Raw genomic sequence first — 19,809 nt, forward strand, 5'->3', positions numbered from 1 at the left:
CACAAACAGAAACATACTGGCATGTATGCACATAAAAGAAAGAAAAATACACGATACATAGAAGCACAATCAAACACAACATGGTTAGAAAGATCACAACACAAGCTGAGGGTCACGTAATTTCACAGTTGAGAGAACAAGTGAATCCACAAACAATCAGATAAATCTACCAAAAGATTGACTCAATGGAAAAAGTCTCAAAAGGGAAAAACAGACATGTTGACTTACCTTCATACTACAGATTTGCACATGAATATGATGGTGTCAGGGCTGGGCGATGTGTGAGTCTTGTTTTATCTACTCCAAGGGGGAGCAGTGTTGTTGGCCTCCTGCCATGAGTTACAACACACATATACACACACACGCAAAATCAAACATCTGTATAAAACACTGTAAAGAAAACATTTACTGTCTCTTATAAAACAGATTATATTAGTGACAAAGGAAAATACAAATCGAATATCATCACTGTGGGTGTAGTAAAGTGTATTTTGGGACTGAAATAGCACTATCTGAAAAATGTTGAGTCTTTCAAAGCTGATTGCATTACCCCCTTTTAAATTTTTATGTATAGGAGTCAAGTGATGACATCTTTTGAAGCTGAATTTCTGTGGCATTTTCTCTTCACAGTTCTCTACTGTGCTCTGTGTTGGATTCAGACCAGGCATCAGCTTTGCCAGTAGCCAATAGACTATTCCCATGGTGCCTGTGGTTGGCTTGTATGGTCAGGAGTTGTGTGCATGTGTGTTTGTATGTGTAGGCACGAAGCAAAGCAAACAATGCCAAATAGAGATGGTAATGTGCTGTAATACTGTACCAGCCCCGTGTGCCAGTGTAAGCAACCAGCGTGTGTGTGTGTGAAATTCCCCTGTCCCCCAGTGAGACACTGGAAAACTTTCAGCCAAAATCACTACTGGGGCAGTCTTTTTCTCTCCTCCTTTATTCCTCTCTCTTTTTATCTCTGAACTTTGCAGCTCTCCTTTTGGAGCACATCCATTTTTTAGGAAGTCAGTGCAATTTACTGGAGTGTTTTTTTGTTTTGTTTTTTACAGCAGTTAGAAGATAAGATTAAAGATCTAAGAACTTTATTATTTGCAAAATAATCCTTATACACGACCACGAGTTGCTCAATAAATAGAAAATAGAGAATTACATGTAACTCAGTGGCTAGTACTTAGTGTGACCCTCATTTTCCCATCAAAAAACTGCCAGACTTCTTGAATAGATTTTACAAGAACCATTCCTCAGAGATTTTGGTGATTTAAGCTTTGTGACATGGCGCATGCTGAACAGCGTATACTGTGGTCCAAAAGGATGGATGTGGATGGAAATAGTTAACAGCAATTCTCAGGTATGCTATGTCGCTTAAACTGTGCTCAGTTGGTATTAAGGGGCCCAAAATATCCTCCACAGTATTACACCATCAGCAGCAGCCTGAACACTTGATACAAGGCAGGCTTGATTTATGCTTTCATGTTTTCACCAGACCCCCACCAGACAACATCATCCTCTGTTGTCCAATTTTGAGTCCGTGTGAATTATAGTTTCCTGTCCTTAGCTGACAAGAGTGCCACCCGATGTGATCTTCTGCTGCTGTAGCCCACCTGCTTCAAGATTCAACATGTTGTGTGTTCAAAGATGCTCTTCTGCATACTTTGGCTGTGATGAGTGGTTGAGTTAGTGTTACCTTCCTGTTTGCTCTGTCTGACTATTCTCCTCCGACCTCTGGCATCAACACGACATTTTCACCCAGAGGACTGCCGCTGACTGGATATTTTCTCTTTTCGGATCATTCTCTGTAAAACCCTAGAGATGGTTGTGTGGGAAAATCCTAGAAATACTCAGATGAGCTAAAGTTATAACAGTAATTATTGCACATGAAAAAATAAAGTGGCCTGTTATAACGAGAAGGGGATATAACAGGGATAGTGAGATAAATGATATCCAGTGTTACAGATATCACTGACTCTTACAGAAGGAGGAGGAGCTGAACAAAGTGCTGGTCGCTGGTAGAAACAAACTCCTCCTTTCATATTACTCCACAGTGTGGTGTGCAGGGAATGAGATGTATTGTCTGTAATACTGAATAGTTTCCTCAGCATTGTCTCTCTGACATCTCCACCAAAAAATCTGAACAGAATCTAAACATTTTTCAGGCTACAAATAGCTTTAAAATAGTTTTCATGTATTTGTTCATATTTCAGGTTAACTTGTATATTTCATTTGGTATTATTATTATTATTATTATCTTTTTTATTATTATTATTCTTGTGTAAAGCTTTGAGTTTTGTTTTATTTTGTCCTTATTATCCTGTATGGACTAATCTTCAGCCAGTCATAAACAGACAGGCTTAAAATGTTTTACTTTGTAACTAAGCAAAAACTAATATAGAAAAAGCGAAACGGTGAGTTCAAGGAAGACTGAGGCAAAGATGTTCAACAGAAAAAAAAATTAACAGAAGACTGAAGAGAGAAAGGATCCGAGGAGTGACATGTTTTAAAAGGGAGTGAAGGAGAAACAGAGGAAGGAGTGAAACAGATAAAAAGATGGATGGGCGAATCTAAGTGTTTTCAGTGAAATATGAACAGAAATAATTGCTGTGCTATTCCCTCATCCTTAATGTTTAATACGCTATTATTCATCTTCTCTGCATCTCACCACTGTCAGACAGACACTTCAGGATCTTTGTCACACACACGCTCACTGAAACCACAGAAACTGCTTTTTTTTTTAGCTACAACACTTACGATTTTAAATCTTTTTTTATGCAGGATTGTAACTGGATCTGATGAATTCCTCAGACCAAAAATGGCCTCTCTTATTATTTTGGTATGAGAGGTGTACATTTATCAATGAAAGCTCAAATGAAAACTTCCATGTGAGCTTTTTTTAAAAAACAGTCAAGTTCAAATTCATTCCAGCTGCTTGTACCTGTTGCTTTTGAATTAAGATACAAAAATTCTGAGATGTATTTGTTGCCCAAAGCGTCACCCTTTTGGCTTAAAATACACATATATATATACATACATATATATCAGACATTTTAGGAATTTTTTGTTTGCTTGCAGAAAAATCTTCACCGTGATAAAGTGGAGCACTGAATAACAGCACCGTGAGTCTAATAAACCACTATGATGACAGAAATTAAAATTATAGAAAAAAAGCGACTTCCCCCATTTCTTGTTTATCCTTTTTTGCCACAGGAAAAGCAACAAACAGACTTGCATTAATGGCATCCAGAGCTGTTTTAAAAAGTGACACTTTATAGAGAGAATTAAGTACAACTGTACAAAGACACCCCATGTGAATCAATATTAAGTATTGCTATCATTAGCTCACAATGAATTATTGCCTGCAATTATATAGATTATGGCATTAATCATGTGTTTAATTGGTCTTTTGTAGGCTCGTTATTAATTCAGAACTGCAGGGAATAGAGTATGTTCTTTTATTTATTAATGCATTTTCCTCACAGTCCACTCTGACTGGTACGCGCTATAGGTACAAGTACGTAGACACCGAAGTACCTTTGTTTAAATGCCGAATATGTCTCAGAAGTCTCATTGTTATAGTATGCAGAAAGTGTTCGATCAAGCCATTTAGCAGCAACACACTATAACCTTCTCAAGAAGTTAAGAATAATTATATGAGGGAAATTGTGGAAAGATTCTTTTAGATACTGTTGATTTATTCAGATGCTGAGTGGCTCGATGCTGCTTCTCTGTTTTTCTTTTGTTGGTGTTTACTTAATAAAAGAAAGGCACAGTTAAGTAAAGTCAGAGTACTGACTCGGATCAAGAGACAAACCAATAATCAAAAGATAATCAAGCAAAATGAATGTATGTTTCAACATTCACTCTAAGCTATGTTAATTAATGCCAATAAAACTCCATGATGGAGTGTGTGTGTGTGTGTGTGTGTGTGTGTGTGTGTGTGTGTGTGTGTGTGTGTGTGTGTGTGTGTGTGTGTGTGTGTGTGTGTGTGTGACAGAGAGAGTGAGAACCTGATCTCACTGTTCCATCCCAGACGGTCTCTGCATTAGGGAGCCACAGACAGGAAGTCAAATTCTTAATTATTTAGGAGAGGTGTTATCAAAGCTCTCTTCTCTCCCTCCTCTCTTTTGCGCTCTCTTTTCTTTCATTCTCTGCATCAACTCTTTTTTCTTTCCCATGATAATTTGTTTTTCTTTCCAGTCTCAAGTTTTGTTGTACCACCACGCTCTCTCTCTTTTTCTCTCTTTAAATTCCTTCTCAGCCGTCCTTGCATTTCTTTCTTCTGCGATTTTCCTGTTTGGTTTTTCCACTTTCTCTGCATCTACTCTTTCACTTTTCAATCCCCACCACCCCCGCTCTCTCAGTCTCTCTCTTTCTCTCTGTATCAGGTGACAGGCATGGTATTGCGGCCTGCGCCCATCATCCTATCATATTCTCTAATGCAAACAGAGAATGGCAACCTGTCAATAAAATGCCGTTTTCAATCAGTTATTTTTACTGCAACACACACACCCAACAGCAGTCTCACATTTGTGTCACTTGTTTGCTCTCTTTCACACGTCCAGTCTCTCTCCTTGACATTTTGCTCGAACACCAACTCTCTATCTTACTTCCAGCGTCTCTTAGTCTGCGTTTCCCTCAAACACAAACACCCAGTGTGTCCAACTCTTACGACGACAGGAACAACTCTTTGTCAGTGAGCCGCTGGCTTCTCGCATCCAGACCCCCTCCACCTGTTTTTCACTTCCTAGTGATCACTGCTATAATGATTGAAGCTTCCTCTGTCTTTCCATAATCAAGCACTCGAGCGCATGCATGGCTACACACACATGCATACAAGTATGCGCACACACCAGTATGCGCAGACATGGCATCGTTTCTCCAGCAGATCAACACTGCCCTCTTCAGGACCAGAGTTATAGCTAATTTAAAACATAGCAAGAAACATCAAAGGGGTTCTTCTTTAGGTTTAAATGTATGTGCACATGCAAATCTATGAAATGACAAGTGCATCTGCACTTATTTTTGCCTTATATAGAAAATGGAAGAAGGAACAAGAGAGTCAAGTGATGCTAGACTTTGTAATTGTTTACGTTCAAGGGTGGAATTGATTCATTCGTTTTCACAAGCACGTTCTCCGATCACTCCACACTCCTTCATGGCACGATAATAGGCTGTAATTAATAGGCAAAACTTGAGAATTCTGATGAACTTGTGAGACATTTTGTTACCTCTGAAGCCAACACCACGCCAACAGAAAGTTCTCTCCTCATGGTCTGCCGTAAATTGTTACAATTTTTAGCTCATGTAGGCAGACCGCATCTGTTTGTGTGTGAAAAAATGTAGCAAAAGGTTACCGTTTTTTTTTCAGCGTTGCGACAAATGACATCATTGGCACCGTAGATATCATTTACTATGGTAGAGTGCACACATGCAGATACACACGCTTAGTTGCACAGTTAAATAGTGTAACAGAACCTTACGCTTCAGCCCTGGTTCTTTCGTATGGCTGGCAGATTTCCTTTATTTAACCCAAACACAGGGCAACATTGCGAGAACATTGGCACACAGACACATTGATTAGAGCTTGGGTTAAGCGTGGCAGGCTGCGAAGCATGTTAAGCAGGGTAAGTAGTAGAAAGAGACGTGAGGAAGACGCGGTGAAGGCTTCCACTGTGTGTGTGTGTGTGTGTGTGTGTGTGTGTGTGTGTGTGTGTGTTGGTGCACATTTTCTTTTCTGTATGTAGTCAACACTGGGTGGGTATTGTATTGTAATGCATACAGCAGCTGGGATACACAGTAAGGTTTCTCTTTCTTTCTCTCACCCTCCAAATATACACAGTTGGAGACAGATTTTGATTATCAACAAAATCACAACAAAAAGATGTTTATTTAAACATTATTTCTACTAAATTACAGATTTAATCTTTGTGTAGTTTAATTGTAATATCTGCATCATTAGTTTATAGAGTTGTCTTTGAACTTTCGTATTAATCATACACATATCGCTCCTTTTACTACAAGAAATTTTAAATCTTTCCATGGAAAAAGTTATGATTCGGTTATTTCTGACTCTAAATGCATTTGTAATATTGTAATAAATGGGATTACTAAATAAATTGTATAGATGTTTATTACTATAAAAACACTTTTAATGACAAATGATATTAAATCAATTCTTCCTCACCTAAAATAACGTGCAAATAAAGAATTCAGCACACTACATTATGCAGTCATCCTTTTGAAATAAAGTCATTTTAGTTCTTTCATTTTCCTTTGGATTTGATTTGCAAGCTGTTGTATGCTGTCAGCTAAGTGAATGACCATAAAACATCCAGTCAACCCCCAATGTCAACACTTAGGATTTGCATTCATCCTCACACTCGCACCTTACATCAGCAATCAGGCAGGAAATATATCTGAAGGAAAAACAGGTTTCCAAAGAGTAGGAAAAAGAACTTTGTTTAGGTACGTGGAGGATTTTTACATTTGCTTCTACTTTTTAAATCCTATTATAAAAGCTGATTTCCTGTGGTTGCAGCTAAAGGACCACTCAGTCGCGATGTGATTTCTTTTAGACTGCATAGCAGGTGCCTATAAATAAATCATGTCTGGACACAGTAGCCTAAACGCATACAGAGGTATCATAATTATCATAGATCAAAAGCTGATGACATTACAGCGTTGGGCCGGTCCTATCCCGTGTCAGTTCCGCGGCTTCCCATCTTTACGTTGTTTCATTATTGAGTTATGGCATGCATAATTTAACACCGACAGATATGGATCCATCCATTGAGAGAGTGTGGAAAGAACAGAGGGAGAGAGAGGGAGAAAAAACAGTCAGGAAGAAAATGAGTGATATCATCTGAGCAAGCATTCCCTTTTTTCTTTCCCTGTTCCATTCTCCCTGTTTTCCAGTTTACTGTTTCCCTTCTTACCCACTTTATCCCTCTCAGTTTATATTTGTGGATTTCATTTTTTGTTGCAAATGTGCAGTTTATTAAAATGGGAAAATGTTTAAAAATGTGGACATGGGTTTACTAAGGCATTGATTTTAGCACATGCTCACACATATCTGTGTGTTACAGGTTTGCAGCCATACACAGAGTATAGTTTTGTGCTTGTGGCCTGTACGTCTGTGGGATGTGGAGCCAGCTTACCATCCACAGGATGCACCCTGCAAGCCAAGCCTGCTGGTATACGCACACGCGTGTGCACACACACACACACACACACACACACACACACACACACACACACACACACACACACAAATCCTCTAGTATTTCAAATGTATTTTTCAAATGTATGTCTAATTTACAACCCAATGGTTGGATATTTTTTGTTGTTTGACACAGAACAATATCACAGCTTGTTATAATTTTAATAAATACTGAAATGAAGTATGTCTGACTTTTAGTATTTTTGTTTTTACAGTGTACCTTGTCTCTTTTTGATTTCTTCTTTACATCTATGCTCTTTTTTCTGCTCTGATTTCTGCATCTAATTAGTTGCCCCCTGTGCTTCCTCACTGTGCAGTATTTCGTAAACCCTTTAGCTTTTGGCTTTTTCATTGTATCAAGTGTGGACACTTTATATCGTTGAAGTTTGTTGTTGTTGTTTATTTGTTTTTTTTATTTTTTATTTGATTCTTGATTCTTCTTGAAATGCATTGCACATCTCTTCTCTTAGATTTCCTGCTATTTCTTTTCTATTTAAATAGGATTTTTTTCTCTTTTCTGCACTTTTTAAGCTATTGTTTGTTGTACATTTGTCCAGTCTCCTTATTTCTTTTATTTGGAGCTACTATTTCTTGTTTTTTGGGCTCACATTTCCTTGCACTTATGCTTGTGTCTCATTCTTACGTAGTCTTTCATCATCTTAAATATACCAATCTTGGTAGTTGGACTGAATATATGGACAAAATATTTAAGCTGATAAAAAACTAGATTTTGAACCATCAGTGTTGCTCATTTTAAGTCGTGAAATTATAATTTGATCATATATATTGTGCTAGCATTTCAGTGCTTTACTTGTTAAACAAACAGTGCCCTTAGTTAACGAACAATAAGCTTTAATAAACAGCCTGGTTTCTCTACACAAAGTGATGCTATTTACTTTTTTGGAACAGAAGTAGGACTGCTGACTAATTATAGATGCAAATTAATTATTTAAGGAGGCTCTCATTTGTTCTTCTTTTCTTTTTTTATACTCCAGGTGTGTGGTCGAAGCGCAGACACCTAGTAATAAACACATCTGCAGTGGAGCTGTACTGGGATGAGCCATCCCAACCTAATGGACACATCTCCCAGTACAGGCTGAACAGAGACAGTCAAACTATTTTTACCGGAGACCACCGTGACCGGAATTTTACGGACACTGGACTCTTGCCAAATCGCAGGTAAAGAGGATGAACTCGCGCTCATTTATACATGCAGGAATATAAAAACGTGTGTCCATGTAGACGTCACACATACAAAAACACTTGACATGCAGCTTCACAATTAATCATCACCGCGTTTGTGTCTTTATACGTGGATCACCCTAATTTAAAAGCATTCCTATCGCCCAATCCACGCCTCTCTCAGGACTGCACTCTGCACATGTCTGTTTGTGTCATTTAATGAGCAAATATTTGACATGCCAATGACTGATGCAAACATTGCCACGCACACAAATTAAAATCACGAATCAGATCTGGCTTTTGCTTGCAGACAGCAGTGAAGCGTTGATTTTGTTTATCTGTTTATTTTCATTTAACCTTTATTAATCCATGTCTTTTTTCCAGTGCGGATGTTCTGTTTTAAATATGGGAACGATACCTTCCACTCCCTATTATTTTGACTCTCCTGTTTCTCCTCGAGCTTCCCTCTCCCAAGACAATTTCTCCTTACCCCAAATAGAATTCCTGGGATAACACCCTGCAGTACTCCAATCTCCTCTATGTGTGAGTGAAAGAGAAAGAAGAGCGAAAGAAGATAGCACTGTATGTGTGTGTGACGTTTAATTTTCCTTAATTCCAGATAGTCTGCCAGGAGGCATACCTGCTCCGACCCTTCGCTTCTCATCGCTTGTCTCGCTTCTGATTCCTTTCTCTTCCTTCTCACCCTCCCTCCCCTCCTATCCTTTCCTTCTTACCTCATTCCCTTCCTCTTCCCCTTCTTTTCCCAATTTAGCCCTGCGCCAAGAATTACACAGGGAGCACCGGCCCCATTATCCAGACAGACTTGTGTGTGCATGTGCAAGTGCGCACGCTCACATGACTTTGTGTGTGTGCGTGTGTACGTGCGTGAGACTGCTCAAAGTGGCCATTGATTATTTATGACAATGTTGATTAGCTGTCACTTTGCTTCAGCAGCCCAGGAAGTGTCTAAGATGACGAGAGAATTAACCTATTCCCTCTGGCTGGCCCCGCAGGACACACTCACACACACACACACACACACACACACACACACACACACACACACAGAACCAGATTCACAGCCAAACAGATGCAAATGCCTCACTGACCGATTACCTTCTCCACACACACACAATTTTACTTTTGATATCCCAAGGCGCTGTTTACATTTAAGTAAATATCTTCCAGTGATGAAGTGTTTAACTTCATTCTCCCACTGAAACCTTATGCCATCATAAAATTCTCCCTCTCCATCACTCTCAGTCTCTTCTTCACTCTCTTCCTCTCAGGATTTCTGTCCCTCTGTCTTTCTATCTCTCCTTGACATAGTCGGTGTGTCTCAGTGAGCCACATTTATTTATGTTTTGTGTGTGTGTGTGTGTGCATCTGTGAGAGTAACATATGAGTAGTTTTAATACCTTTTCCTGAGTGCGTTCTAACCCAGTGCAGAGGCACTAATGGCCTCCTGTTTAAAATGCTCTGTACAGGAACAATAACCCAACACCCGCTGCCTATTAACACATGTGTGCTAGAGTTTATAGCAAATTAAAGGCTTTTAATGCTAAATGGTGGCCCACTTACACAGCTAATGTAGGCTTTAGCACCAACCAGCCACACGCTCTTAAAAGGGAAATCTATCTTATGATGTCATTGTCAAAAGAAGTAGAGAGTGGGTCGCGAGCGGCAGCGAGACAAATGAAATCGAGAGAGCAAAGGTGTATAACAAATGTGAAGAACAGCACAATGATAGTTATTACAGATAAATAGAACCTTTAAAGTGTTGAAAACTAAACTTTGCTAGCCTTTCTTCTTTATAGAGTTTGTTGTTTATGTAGTTTAATCAATATATTTATTACAACTTTTAACCTTCATGTTTGTATTTTTTTGTTTTTTATTGATATTTATAATTTATTTATTATTTTTTTATCTTCCATTTCTGAATTGGCTTCATAGTGTAGTAGTTTAGCCAGTCACCCAAAACATCCCCTTGCATATCAAATCGAAATCGAGGCATCGAATGTAAAAAGCTGTGGTGACCTCTCGCAAATAAGAAATCGGCTAAAATAAGCTACTTCCTTCAAATATCTCTACTGTAACCAAACAAATACTTGTGGACTTAATAAAAAATATTTGCACATTTGACTTACTAGATGAAGATGAAGAAAATAATGCATGTGATGACAAATTTCCTGTTGGTCTGAACATACAGAGCACAGATTTTCTTATGAAGTTCATAATCTAGTAAGATGAAACTCAATAGGCTTAACTCAAAAAAATAGTTGAGATGATATTATCAGGATAGTTAAGGGCTGGTCATATTGCATATACATTAGTAGAGGTTTTCCATTTGTGACTAGAAACATTGGGGAGAAGAGTACTGAAACAAACTGCGATTCACTGTGATTTTCAGGATTTGGTATCCAGCAGTCCTTCTGGCTTTTCAACTTTCTTCTTCCTTCAGCCCAAAAGTATATTTTAACTTGTCTTGTGCTCCATATGGGTGTGGTAGTTCTTGCTAGAAAGAGGTATGACTCTGAGAAGAGAGAAGGCGTGGTAAAAGAGAGACTTTGCACTACTTGTGCAAATTTTTTTCGATTTTTGATGTGTCCGAGAAGCACATTATCAGATATCAGTCATCTCATCAATTGGTCTCTGCTTTAAACCAAGGTGTGAAGGAGGCCTTTATTACATGTTATAAGGCTTATAAGTCCTCTTAGCAAGCAGTGTTTTAATAAAAGTCTTACATTCTTCTGCTAATGCCTCCAGTTCTACCACATAAAAATGCTTCTCCTTAGACTGCACTTGCATGCTGTTTCCTGAGAATAAAACCTACACTTACGTTTGTCATATTAAAAGTAACAAATTGCCCCTGTGGTGTTAGGAGATTAGCGATATGCTCGGTTCATGAGTTGTGTTTGTTCGTGGCTCTTTGTTAATTTGTGCTGCTCTTAGTAGATTGCACTGGTCATTATTGAAATGAACAGGTTGCATTTGCTTTAATGTTAACAGATTTGTACTGTTAGTAGATCATCCACAGAATTTTCCACTTCAATTGTGGCTTCACACTGATTTACTATGAGCAGAGATTTTGTTGTACATCAGTGAGACCATTGCGTTTGCACAGCTGGGCTGATTTTCATTATAAAAATGCAGGGCAGCTGAACTATCCAAAGTTTGTTCTGGCTGTAATTTTCTTCTACTGCACAACATGCACCGCATCGCTAAGTAGATGCAAATGAACAACCATGTAGTATGTTTTGTAGCATGTGAGTAAGACTTGAGTTGATTGGATGCTTATAAAGGACAAAAGATCACTGCCACAGATGGAAGAAAAGTACAAATAGAAATGTTGCAAAGTGGAAGTTGCTTAGTAGATAAATACACTTGAATACTTGATGTATGGGAATACATAAAGTAAACAAATTTCAGGTCATATACTGACAAATGCTAAGAAATGTTATGGTATATCAGCCTTACACTGTAATGTCTGTGTTGCTTTCTCCACACCCTTCTTTGCCCCACTATCTATTTAGGTACTTGTATGAGCTGGAGGCTAGTACGGGGGGTGGGACTGGTGTGAGTGACAAATATGTTATACAAACACCAGTCTCATGCCCCTCTGGGATCCCACCGCCGCACAATGTGACAGTGTCAGGCCCCTACTCCATATCTCTTGCCTGGTCCCCTCCTGGTAAGTAGCAATCTGAATGAAAGGACACATGGATGGATGAAAGGCTGGATGGCCCTAAGTGATTTTCTGTAGAGTGTATTAAGTTATTTCACTCAGAATGGTGTCAAAGATTAGACGTTTATTTTAAGTTCTAGTTGTTCTCTATCATTTGTATATTTAAATTTGCTCCTTGGAAATACTATTTATATTTTTTAGACATTCCAACTCAGAAACCATGCTTAGCTTGTTACAACTCGTGATTCTTTAGTGCAGTGAATTTAAGTGCTAGCTTTCTTTACAAGGGACATTAAAGGTATTGTTTCATGAAATCAGAAAAAGGGTGGCTCACACCCACAAAAAAGCTCTGAGTACTCACCTTCTGGCCTCTCAAGACCTGGGCACATACACAGGCATACATGAGCATACACATAGGGCTGAGTTTCATGCTTATGGGGCAGTGATTGTCTGCCCTAACCCATCTATCATTGACTATTACTCTCTCATTAGGCTGATTTCCTATCTCAGAAACCGCTTAAAGGGCCAACTAGCAAAGACACTTCACTTAGTAGTGTGTGTGGGTTTGTGTGTCTTTTGTTTTTGTATATTTTTGTCTGTGTTTATTTATGCAACTTTATACGTATTTCATTGTGTATGTGCATGCGTGAATGTGTGTGCGTGTGTGTGTTTGTGTGCACCATTGCAAGATATTTCCATAGGCAGGCCTATTCTATCGTCATTATGGGTTGATTTTAAAGGTGAGGAAATATCGGCTGGGTTCTCACGCTTGGTTAACTCCCTGAGCCCAGAGTCTGGAGTGTTTTCGTCTTGTGTGTGCATGGGTGTGTGTGCATACCTGAGTCTCTTGACAGTGTGTGTGTGTATGTGTCTGTGTACATGCACCTGTGTTCATGTCTTCAAATGCATACACTGACTGCCAAAGCACTGACTTATGGCTATTAAAAAGGCATTTACTCGAGGATCAATTTCTCCATCGCGGTGTTGGTGCCTGTATGTGCGTGCATGTGTGTGTGAGAAAATGTATTGAATGCAGGCTTTTAGCTGTATGGAAGAGAACATGCATGAATTGTATGTGTGTGTGTACACCGTGTGTGTTAAATACAAGATGATAATGCAAGTGATAGGTTTTGAATTAAACCTTTACGGCATTATCACGCCATTATCGCTCACACATAAACACCTCCACGCACATGTGTGTATTATGTGAAGGTGTCTTACCTCAAAGTGTGTCCATTTAAAAACCTGAATGTGCTGAAGTCAGAGATGTGTGTGCAAAGGTTTGTGTGTGCATATGTGAGTTGGGGGGTGAATAATTGAAGTCTTTCATTTGTCTGGTAATCAGTTCGTTCTCGAGATATCCAGAGTTCATGAATGTTGAATAACCCATCACAATACAGTTGGCCTGAATTATGGAAAAACCTCCTGTGAGAATATTAACAAAGTCCAGGGGCATGTGTGTATGGGCGTGTGAGTGTTATCTGTATGTATACATTTGTGTGTTTTTGTCTGGTTCTAAGGCCCACAGTGCTGGGATTGTAAAGCCAAAACTTCAGAAAAAATTGGGGAAAAAACAGCGAAAAAAGTTCTCAGAATATTTTTTTCTTCTTTTTTTCTTATAAATCTATCCCAGTAAATGACATAACCACCTAAAGGTTATCATATTGTTTCTCTTTGCACAGGTCAACTAAATAACAGCCAGTCTGTGAACTACAACATCCTGTTAAATCCAGGGAGTGAAGATGCAATAATACAGCATGCTGGACAAGACCTGCACCTCACTGTGACAGATCTAAAGCCTTTCACTATTTACTACATAAGAGTGCAAGCCTGTCAGATAGGTATATATTTTTTAAGTGCATGAAGTACCGATCAGGTAGATTGATAAAAACTTTATGGCCATTTTACTTAGTTAAGGTGTTTGCTGTTGTGTCTCTAACCATGTACCAGAATTATTTCTGATTGTTTTGTTTCATATAGAGGGCTGTGGAGTAGGAGATGGTGTCTTTGTGCGGACTTTAGAGGCCACCCCAGAAAATCTGCTGCCCCCCAAAGTAAAGGCAAGTGAAGCCAATGTTCTGGAGATTCACTGGTCAGCCCCCAAGAAACCAAATGGACTCATCACCTCCTACCATATATACAGGTAACAGATGAACAAATATAGTACACTGAGACATATGGCCTGGCTTTGCCTTCTTATAAATACCTGTTCTTTTCTCCTTCGGTATTAGGATGTAGTTGTGCTATGAGACTGTGCTTTGTCCAAAGGTAGTCTTGTAGGTTGAAAAAGTGTACAGTGCATTTTTGAGGCATGTCATTGTTCTATATATCGACTCTTCGCCAGTATCATCAGTACTTACACCTAAAGTGACTTTATCAAGTTATAGTGTTATAGTGGTATTCGAGTTTTTTAAACCCTTCTGAATTTTCTATATGTTCCCATAAATGTATCACATAAAATAGAATCAGATTTCAAGTCCTGCTGGTGGATCTATGATTAAAACACAAGAACATGCAGAAGCCACATGCAAGGCTTTTTTTTCACATTCTCATACCTACACTGTGTTCATGTGCTCAGAGTACCAATTCAAACTGTTGAACCAGAAGTAGCACACATGTATCACATACGATTATTACATATAAGATACATAACAATATACATATTTGCCTTTCTATGCAGTAATGGATAAAAGTTTTAGTGATTATACTTTCAGATAAATGTCTACTTAAAACTCTATTTATTGTAACCGTGTGTGTGTGTGTGTGTAGGTGTGTGTGAATGTGCATCATTAATACATGCTGAAGGTCGTGGTCTGCTTGTTGACCAAAGAGTTTGTGATCTGTATGCAGGGTCAGACCAGACTAAGCCCTTTAAGTCCTCAGGAAACACACATTAGCATAGCAGTACACACACACACTCAGTGACACATCTGGCATGATCAGACTCAGGCAGACAGGGACTTGGATAAAACAGGAAAATCTCTCTCTTTCCGTCTCTCATGCACACACCTGAAACCCTACGTAATCAGACAAATGGGCTTACCAAAGACATCAGGGTGCTTGCATCAGCTCATGGCTTATACAGAGTGTTTAAGATGTGATGATCCATTTTTTATTTGAATTCCACACAAACTTAGTGTCTTTATCTTTAGAAAACTGACGTAAATATGTGCAAAATTAAAATTGATTTGATATAGTTGATGTTTAATTTAAAAAAAAAGAAACATCACCAAAAAATTGAATATTTAAATTTTTAATGAGGTGTATATAGTATGAAAGTATTTAAAGGAAACTGATGAAAAGCTAATACAAGTGTTTATTTTCTCTTAGGCGTCCATTAGGAACAGAGGAGGAGCTGCTGGTTTTCATCTGGTCTAGTGGGCCTCTTGAATTTTTTGACGCGAGTCCTGCTCTTCAGCCCTTCAGCTACTATCAGTACAGAGTTCGTGCCCACAACTCTAGAGGCTCAATTCTGAGTCACTGGGCTTTGGGCCAGACATTAGAGGCAAAACCACAAGATATGGCCGTTCCCATTGTCACTCCTTCGGGTAGGTTCAACAAGTCACATGAAAACCAGTATTTATTAGAGATGACCTCATTACGATTTTCTTTTGCCAGTTTCAATTTACAATTATTTTGTGTTTTCTTTTTAATAAGTATAACTGAGATCATAGTATAGCATCAAGTAAATATCTGAGATATTGATCTGGTTGGTAGTAGTGGAGGGGTTTGTTTATCACTTTTAGCTGCTTTAGTGTTGATGAACTTAACAACAGGCAAATTAGAGGGGAAACAATGAGACAACCATCAAACAGGAATGATTTTACAAGTGGAGGTCACTGGCATTTTTCCCTTCTGATCTTTTCTGGGGTTTTTTTTCTAGTTTTGGATTTAGCTAAATTCATTGTCAGTACTGGTATCACAAGGTGAGACCCCTACAAAACCCTACAGCATCTTGCAGCCCACTGGTGTGAATGTCTCTGACAAAATAGTCAGACTTCATTTGGGTGGTCTGACATCCTCCAGTGGGCCCTTTGCTCTCTGCCAGCACCGTGGAGTCCAGTTGACATTTTCCATAGAATACAAGAATTGGCAGGTTCACCGCTGGTACCCTGGGCTTGTCAAGAATAACAGCAGGTTCACAGTGAGCACATATGACATATCTGAAAGGATCAGTAGAAGGCATGGAGAACAATATGCTGCCTGTATCATCGTTCATCATGGCCGCTTTGGTGCTGGGTCAGCGATGGTCTGTGGAGGCATATCCATGAAGGGACATACAAACCTAGGCAACAGCACCCTGACTATGATTAGGCTGAAATCCTCTGACCCACTGTCAGACCCTACGCTGGTGCAGTGGTGCCTGTGGTCCTCCTAGTTCATGATAATGCCCAGCCTCATGTGGTGAGAGTATGTAGACAGTTTTTGGAGGATGAAGGACTTGATACCTTTCACTAGGCCCACCCTCGCCTGACCTAAATCCAATACAGGGGTGGCCAACTCCAGGCCTCGAAAGCCGCTGTCCTGCAGGTTTCAGATATCACCCTGGGTCAACACACCTGAATCAAATGATTAGTTCATTACCAGGCCTCTGGAGAACTTCAAGACATGTTGAGGAGGTAATGTAACCATTATATCAGCTGTGATGGATCAAGGACACATGTAAAACCTGCAGGACACCAGCTCTCGAGGCCTGGAGTTGGCCACCCCTGATCCAATAGAACCCCTCTGGGCCATTGTGTTTTGGTCCATCCGATGCCAGCAGGTTAAAACTCAGATTGTCCAGGAGCTCAGTGATGCCCTGTTCCAGTTCTGGGAGGAGGAGGACCCCATCCATCATCTCAAGCCATGTAAACAAACAAACTACTGAGTATTTTCAGGGTCTTTGAATTCAGCCCTCTGTAGGTTGATAATTTTCACTTCTATCAAACGATATGGTGTCCTTTCATTCTTAACACATAACCCAGTCCATATCAGTGTTTTGTGTTCATTGAATTTTTTTATTCAGTGTATTTCACCTTACCAAACAAAAGCAAGTGCAACAGATTTGTATAACAAAACAAATTTCCGGTGTATGTTTATGACTTCACCAGGTAACAGGACGTGAACCCTTTTCTCTTTTTCGCTCTTCTCCAAAATTTTCTTTGTAACTGCGTTCATCCTCCGCTCATACCGAGGCTGCTGGGTTGTAGCTGGCTCTAAGCTCTGGATAGTTTCATCCAGTTTTCCTTTGTTACCTCCTTTAAAATGTCCGTGTTCAGTTAGATGACGGTCAAGTGTCTGATTAGGTTTGTTGTCACATATGTTTTCGTGGCTCTCTGTCCCTATGATGTACTTTAGCAAACTTTGTGTCTTGACTCACATTTGCATGACTAACACGTATAAAATTATCTTGTATTGATTTATTGTAACAGTTCACCATGCTACTTTGACAGGTGCGTATTCAGTCCACCTAAAATGGAGTGAACCAGGACAGCCCAATGGTCTCATTTCCCATTATAGGCTGGTTTACAGGAAGCACCAAAAGGACCCTACGCTCAACTCAACTATTGTTACTGCTCTCACTGTAGAGGTAATCACACACACACACACACACACACACGTGCATGTCACATGTCATTCATACAATAAATGTAAAGAAATTTGGACTGTACCTGTGGTGCTTGTGCCATCTGTTTGCCAGTGAGGGGCCTGAATAGACATAAACACACGCTGCCCATGGTCTGCTATTCCCAAGATCACTTCCATAATTCTGTATCATGCTGGATGATCTAACATATCAGAAATACCAGTATGAGCATGTTTCCTGATACCAAACACACAAACACACACACATATACAAACACCTTCATTCCCATATATATGTATATTATACATTAACAGCTGCCATCTACTCTCAATGTGAACTGGCAGCTCAGAACTTGCTGGCATCCCCTATCCACCATACATCTATACGTGTGTGTGTGTGTGTGTGTGTGTGTGTGTGTGTGTGTGTGTGTGTGTGTGTGTGTGTGTGTGTGTGTGTGTGTGTGTGTGTCTGTCTGTCTGTCTGTCTGTCTGTCTGTCTGTCTGTCTATAATATAATAATCTGTTTGTGAAAAATTTCAGTTAGTTATCCATTTAAAAATCAAAATTAATTCAAGAGCAACCTGGTTTTAGATAGCTGGGTTGCTTACCACACATAGGAGTGAGTTGTGGTTTAATTCCCAGTTGCCCAGACCTGCATCTTCCTGTTTTTATGCTCTTTCCAGTCTATAGACACAAATACCACAAAATAATCTTTAAGAAGAAGCTAAAATATAAACAACTTGAAAACATTTTAACATAAAATTTTGTATAAAAGGAAGGAAGGAGAAACAGACTGAAAGAATATGGTCAACATTAAAGCAACAAGAGATCAAAGAGGTAGATACAGTAGCTGTTAAAGAAGTTAAGAATGAAAAGAGCTAGAATGAGTGAGATGAAAAAGAGAAGGGGAAGGGATAAAAAGACAAGTAAATGAACAAGCAGGGAACGAGACAGAGTGATAGATAGGAAGGTAAGGAGGAGAGCAAAAGAGAGACAAGGTAGAAGTATAGATCTATATTCTGTCCATATGTGTGGCCTCTTCTCCCTCTGTGACCTTTGGCTTGTCACTCATAATTAATACAAGATGTAAATGGAGACCTTTCACCTTCTCATTGATATGGAACACTCTGTGTTTGTGTGTGCCTGTGTGAGATTGTGTGTGTGTGTGCAGGAGGCTCATTGACATGGCATAGACTTATTTTGGTGGCGGTCATTTGTCACGCAGTTGTCTTCACCACATGCACTGCGTTGTTTAGGAATACACAAAGAGTGTGAAAATTAGAAAGCCTTTAGCTGATTCAGGAAGAGCAGACTTTATCTGAAGGATTACAATTTGTGTTTTGACTTTGTTCGCTTTAGCATCATTAATCAAGGATTCAATGGCAAAAAAAATGCCTAAGTCAGGGGTGTCCTGCGGGACAGAACCAGCCTGTTAGAGTCCACTGGATGGCTTTGCAAACTTTGTTTCTGTCTGAAATGTTAATTTTATCCAACCCAGATGTCTGAATCTTTATTCGTTTTAGAGCCTTCTGACTGACAAAATCATTCCCTGACATGGTCGGGTCAAAGATCTGTGTTGAGGTGTGTCTTCAATTTGCAACAATTTGTGTAGTGTTTTTGTATTATGTAACAATGGTTTCATCTTTGCGAACAGCTGCAGCATCTATTTGTACTTCTAACATTAAAAGAAATGTAGGTTCCTCTGACTTTATTTTACTATTTAATTTTCACCCCTCAGCTGTAAAAGACTGTTGGGTATTGGAATCTTACTGACCTTGCTCTCAAGGTCAAAGGTCAAGTTTTTTGAAAGTCTTGTGAATGCATTATCTCGAGAAGAAAATCACGTAGCTGGATCTTCTAGAAGGCTGAGTGGTAGCACTGGCAATATTTTTTTTCATTGAAATTTAATTTAGATTAAATCGGGTTGATCTAAAATAAGTTTGACAGCCCTGCTAGATTAATTGTAAAATATGGGTCATAACATTAATGTGAAGCACATGAACAGCTTATATTTTGTTTTCATATTAAACAGTCACAAACCAGTCTAGCACTTCTCCCTGTAATATTTTGTTTCAACCCTTATTTAAGTTTTTTCCTCTAAAAAGGGATTCAGTCTTTCACACTCTTCATCCACTTCAATTTCTTTTGTGCATGTAGT

General features: G+C 39.2%; 1 protein-coding gene across 1 annotated transcript in view; it reads left to right on the top strand.

Annotated features, from left to right (window-relative positions):
• ush2a (Usher syndrome 2A (autosomal recessive, mild)) overlaps positions 1-19,809 on the top strand; it is a 220,544-nt gene that overhangs the window by 175,475 nt on the left and 25,260 nt on the right. The window contains exons 68-74 of the mRNA XM_085452171.1: positions 7,083-7,190; positions 8,212-8,395; positions 11,932-12,089; positions 13,766-13,924; positions 14,064-14,226; positions 15,414-15,631; positions 17,519-17,655. Coding sequence (XP_085308297.1) covers positions 7,083-7,190; positions 8,212-8,395; positions 11,932-12,089; positions 13,766-13,924; positions 14,064-14,226; positions 15,414-15,631; positions 17,519-17,655 — 1,127 coding nt within the window. The remainder of the gene's footprint in view (positions 1-7,082; positions 7,191-8,211; positions 8,396-11,931; positions 12,090-13,765; positions 13,925-14,063; positions 14,227-15,413; positions 15,632-17,518; positions 17,656-19,809) is intronic.

This window comes from Copadichromis virginalis, linkage group LG1, assembly GCF_057382275.1.
Source record: "Copadichromis virginalis isolate Kocher_CV1m ecotype Utaka linkage group LG1, C_Virginalis_male_GT1.1, whole genome shotgun sequence".
In the NCBI taxonomy this organism is placed as follows: Eukaryota; Metazoa; Chordata; class Actinopteri; order Cichliformes; family Cichlidae; genus Copadichromis; species Copadichromis virginalis.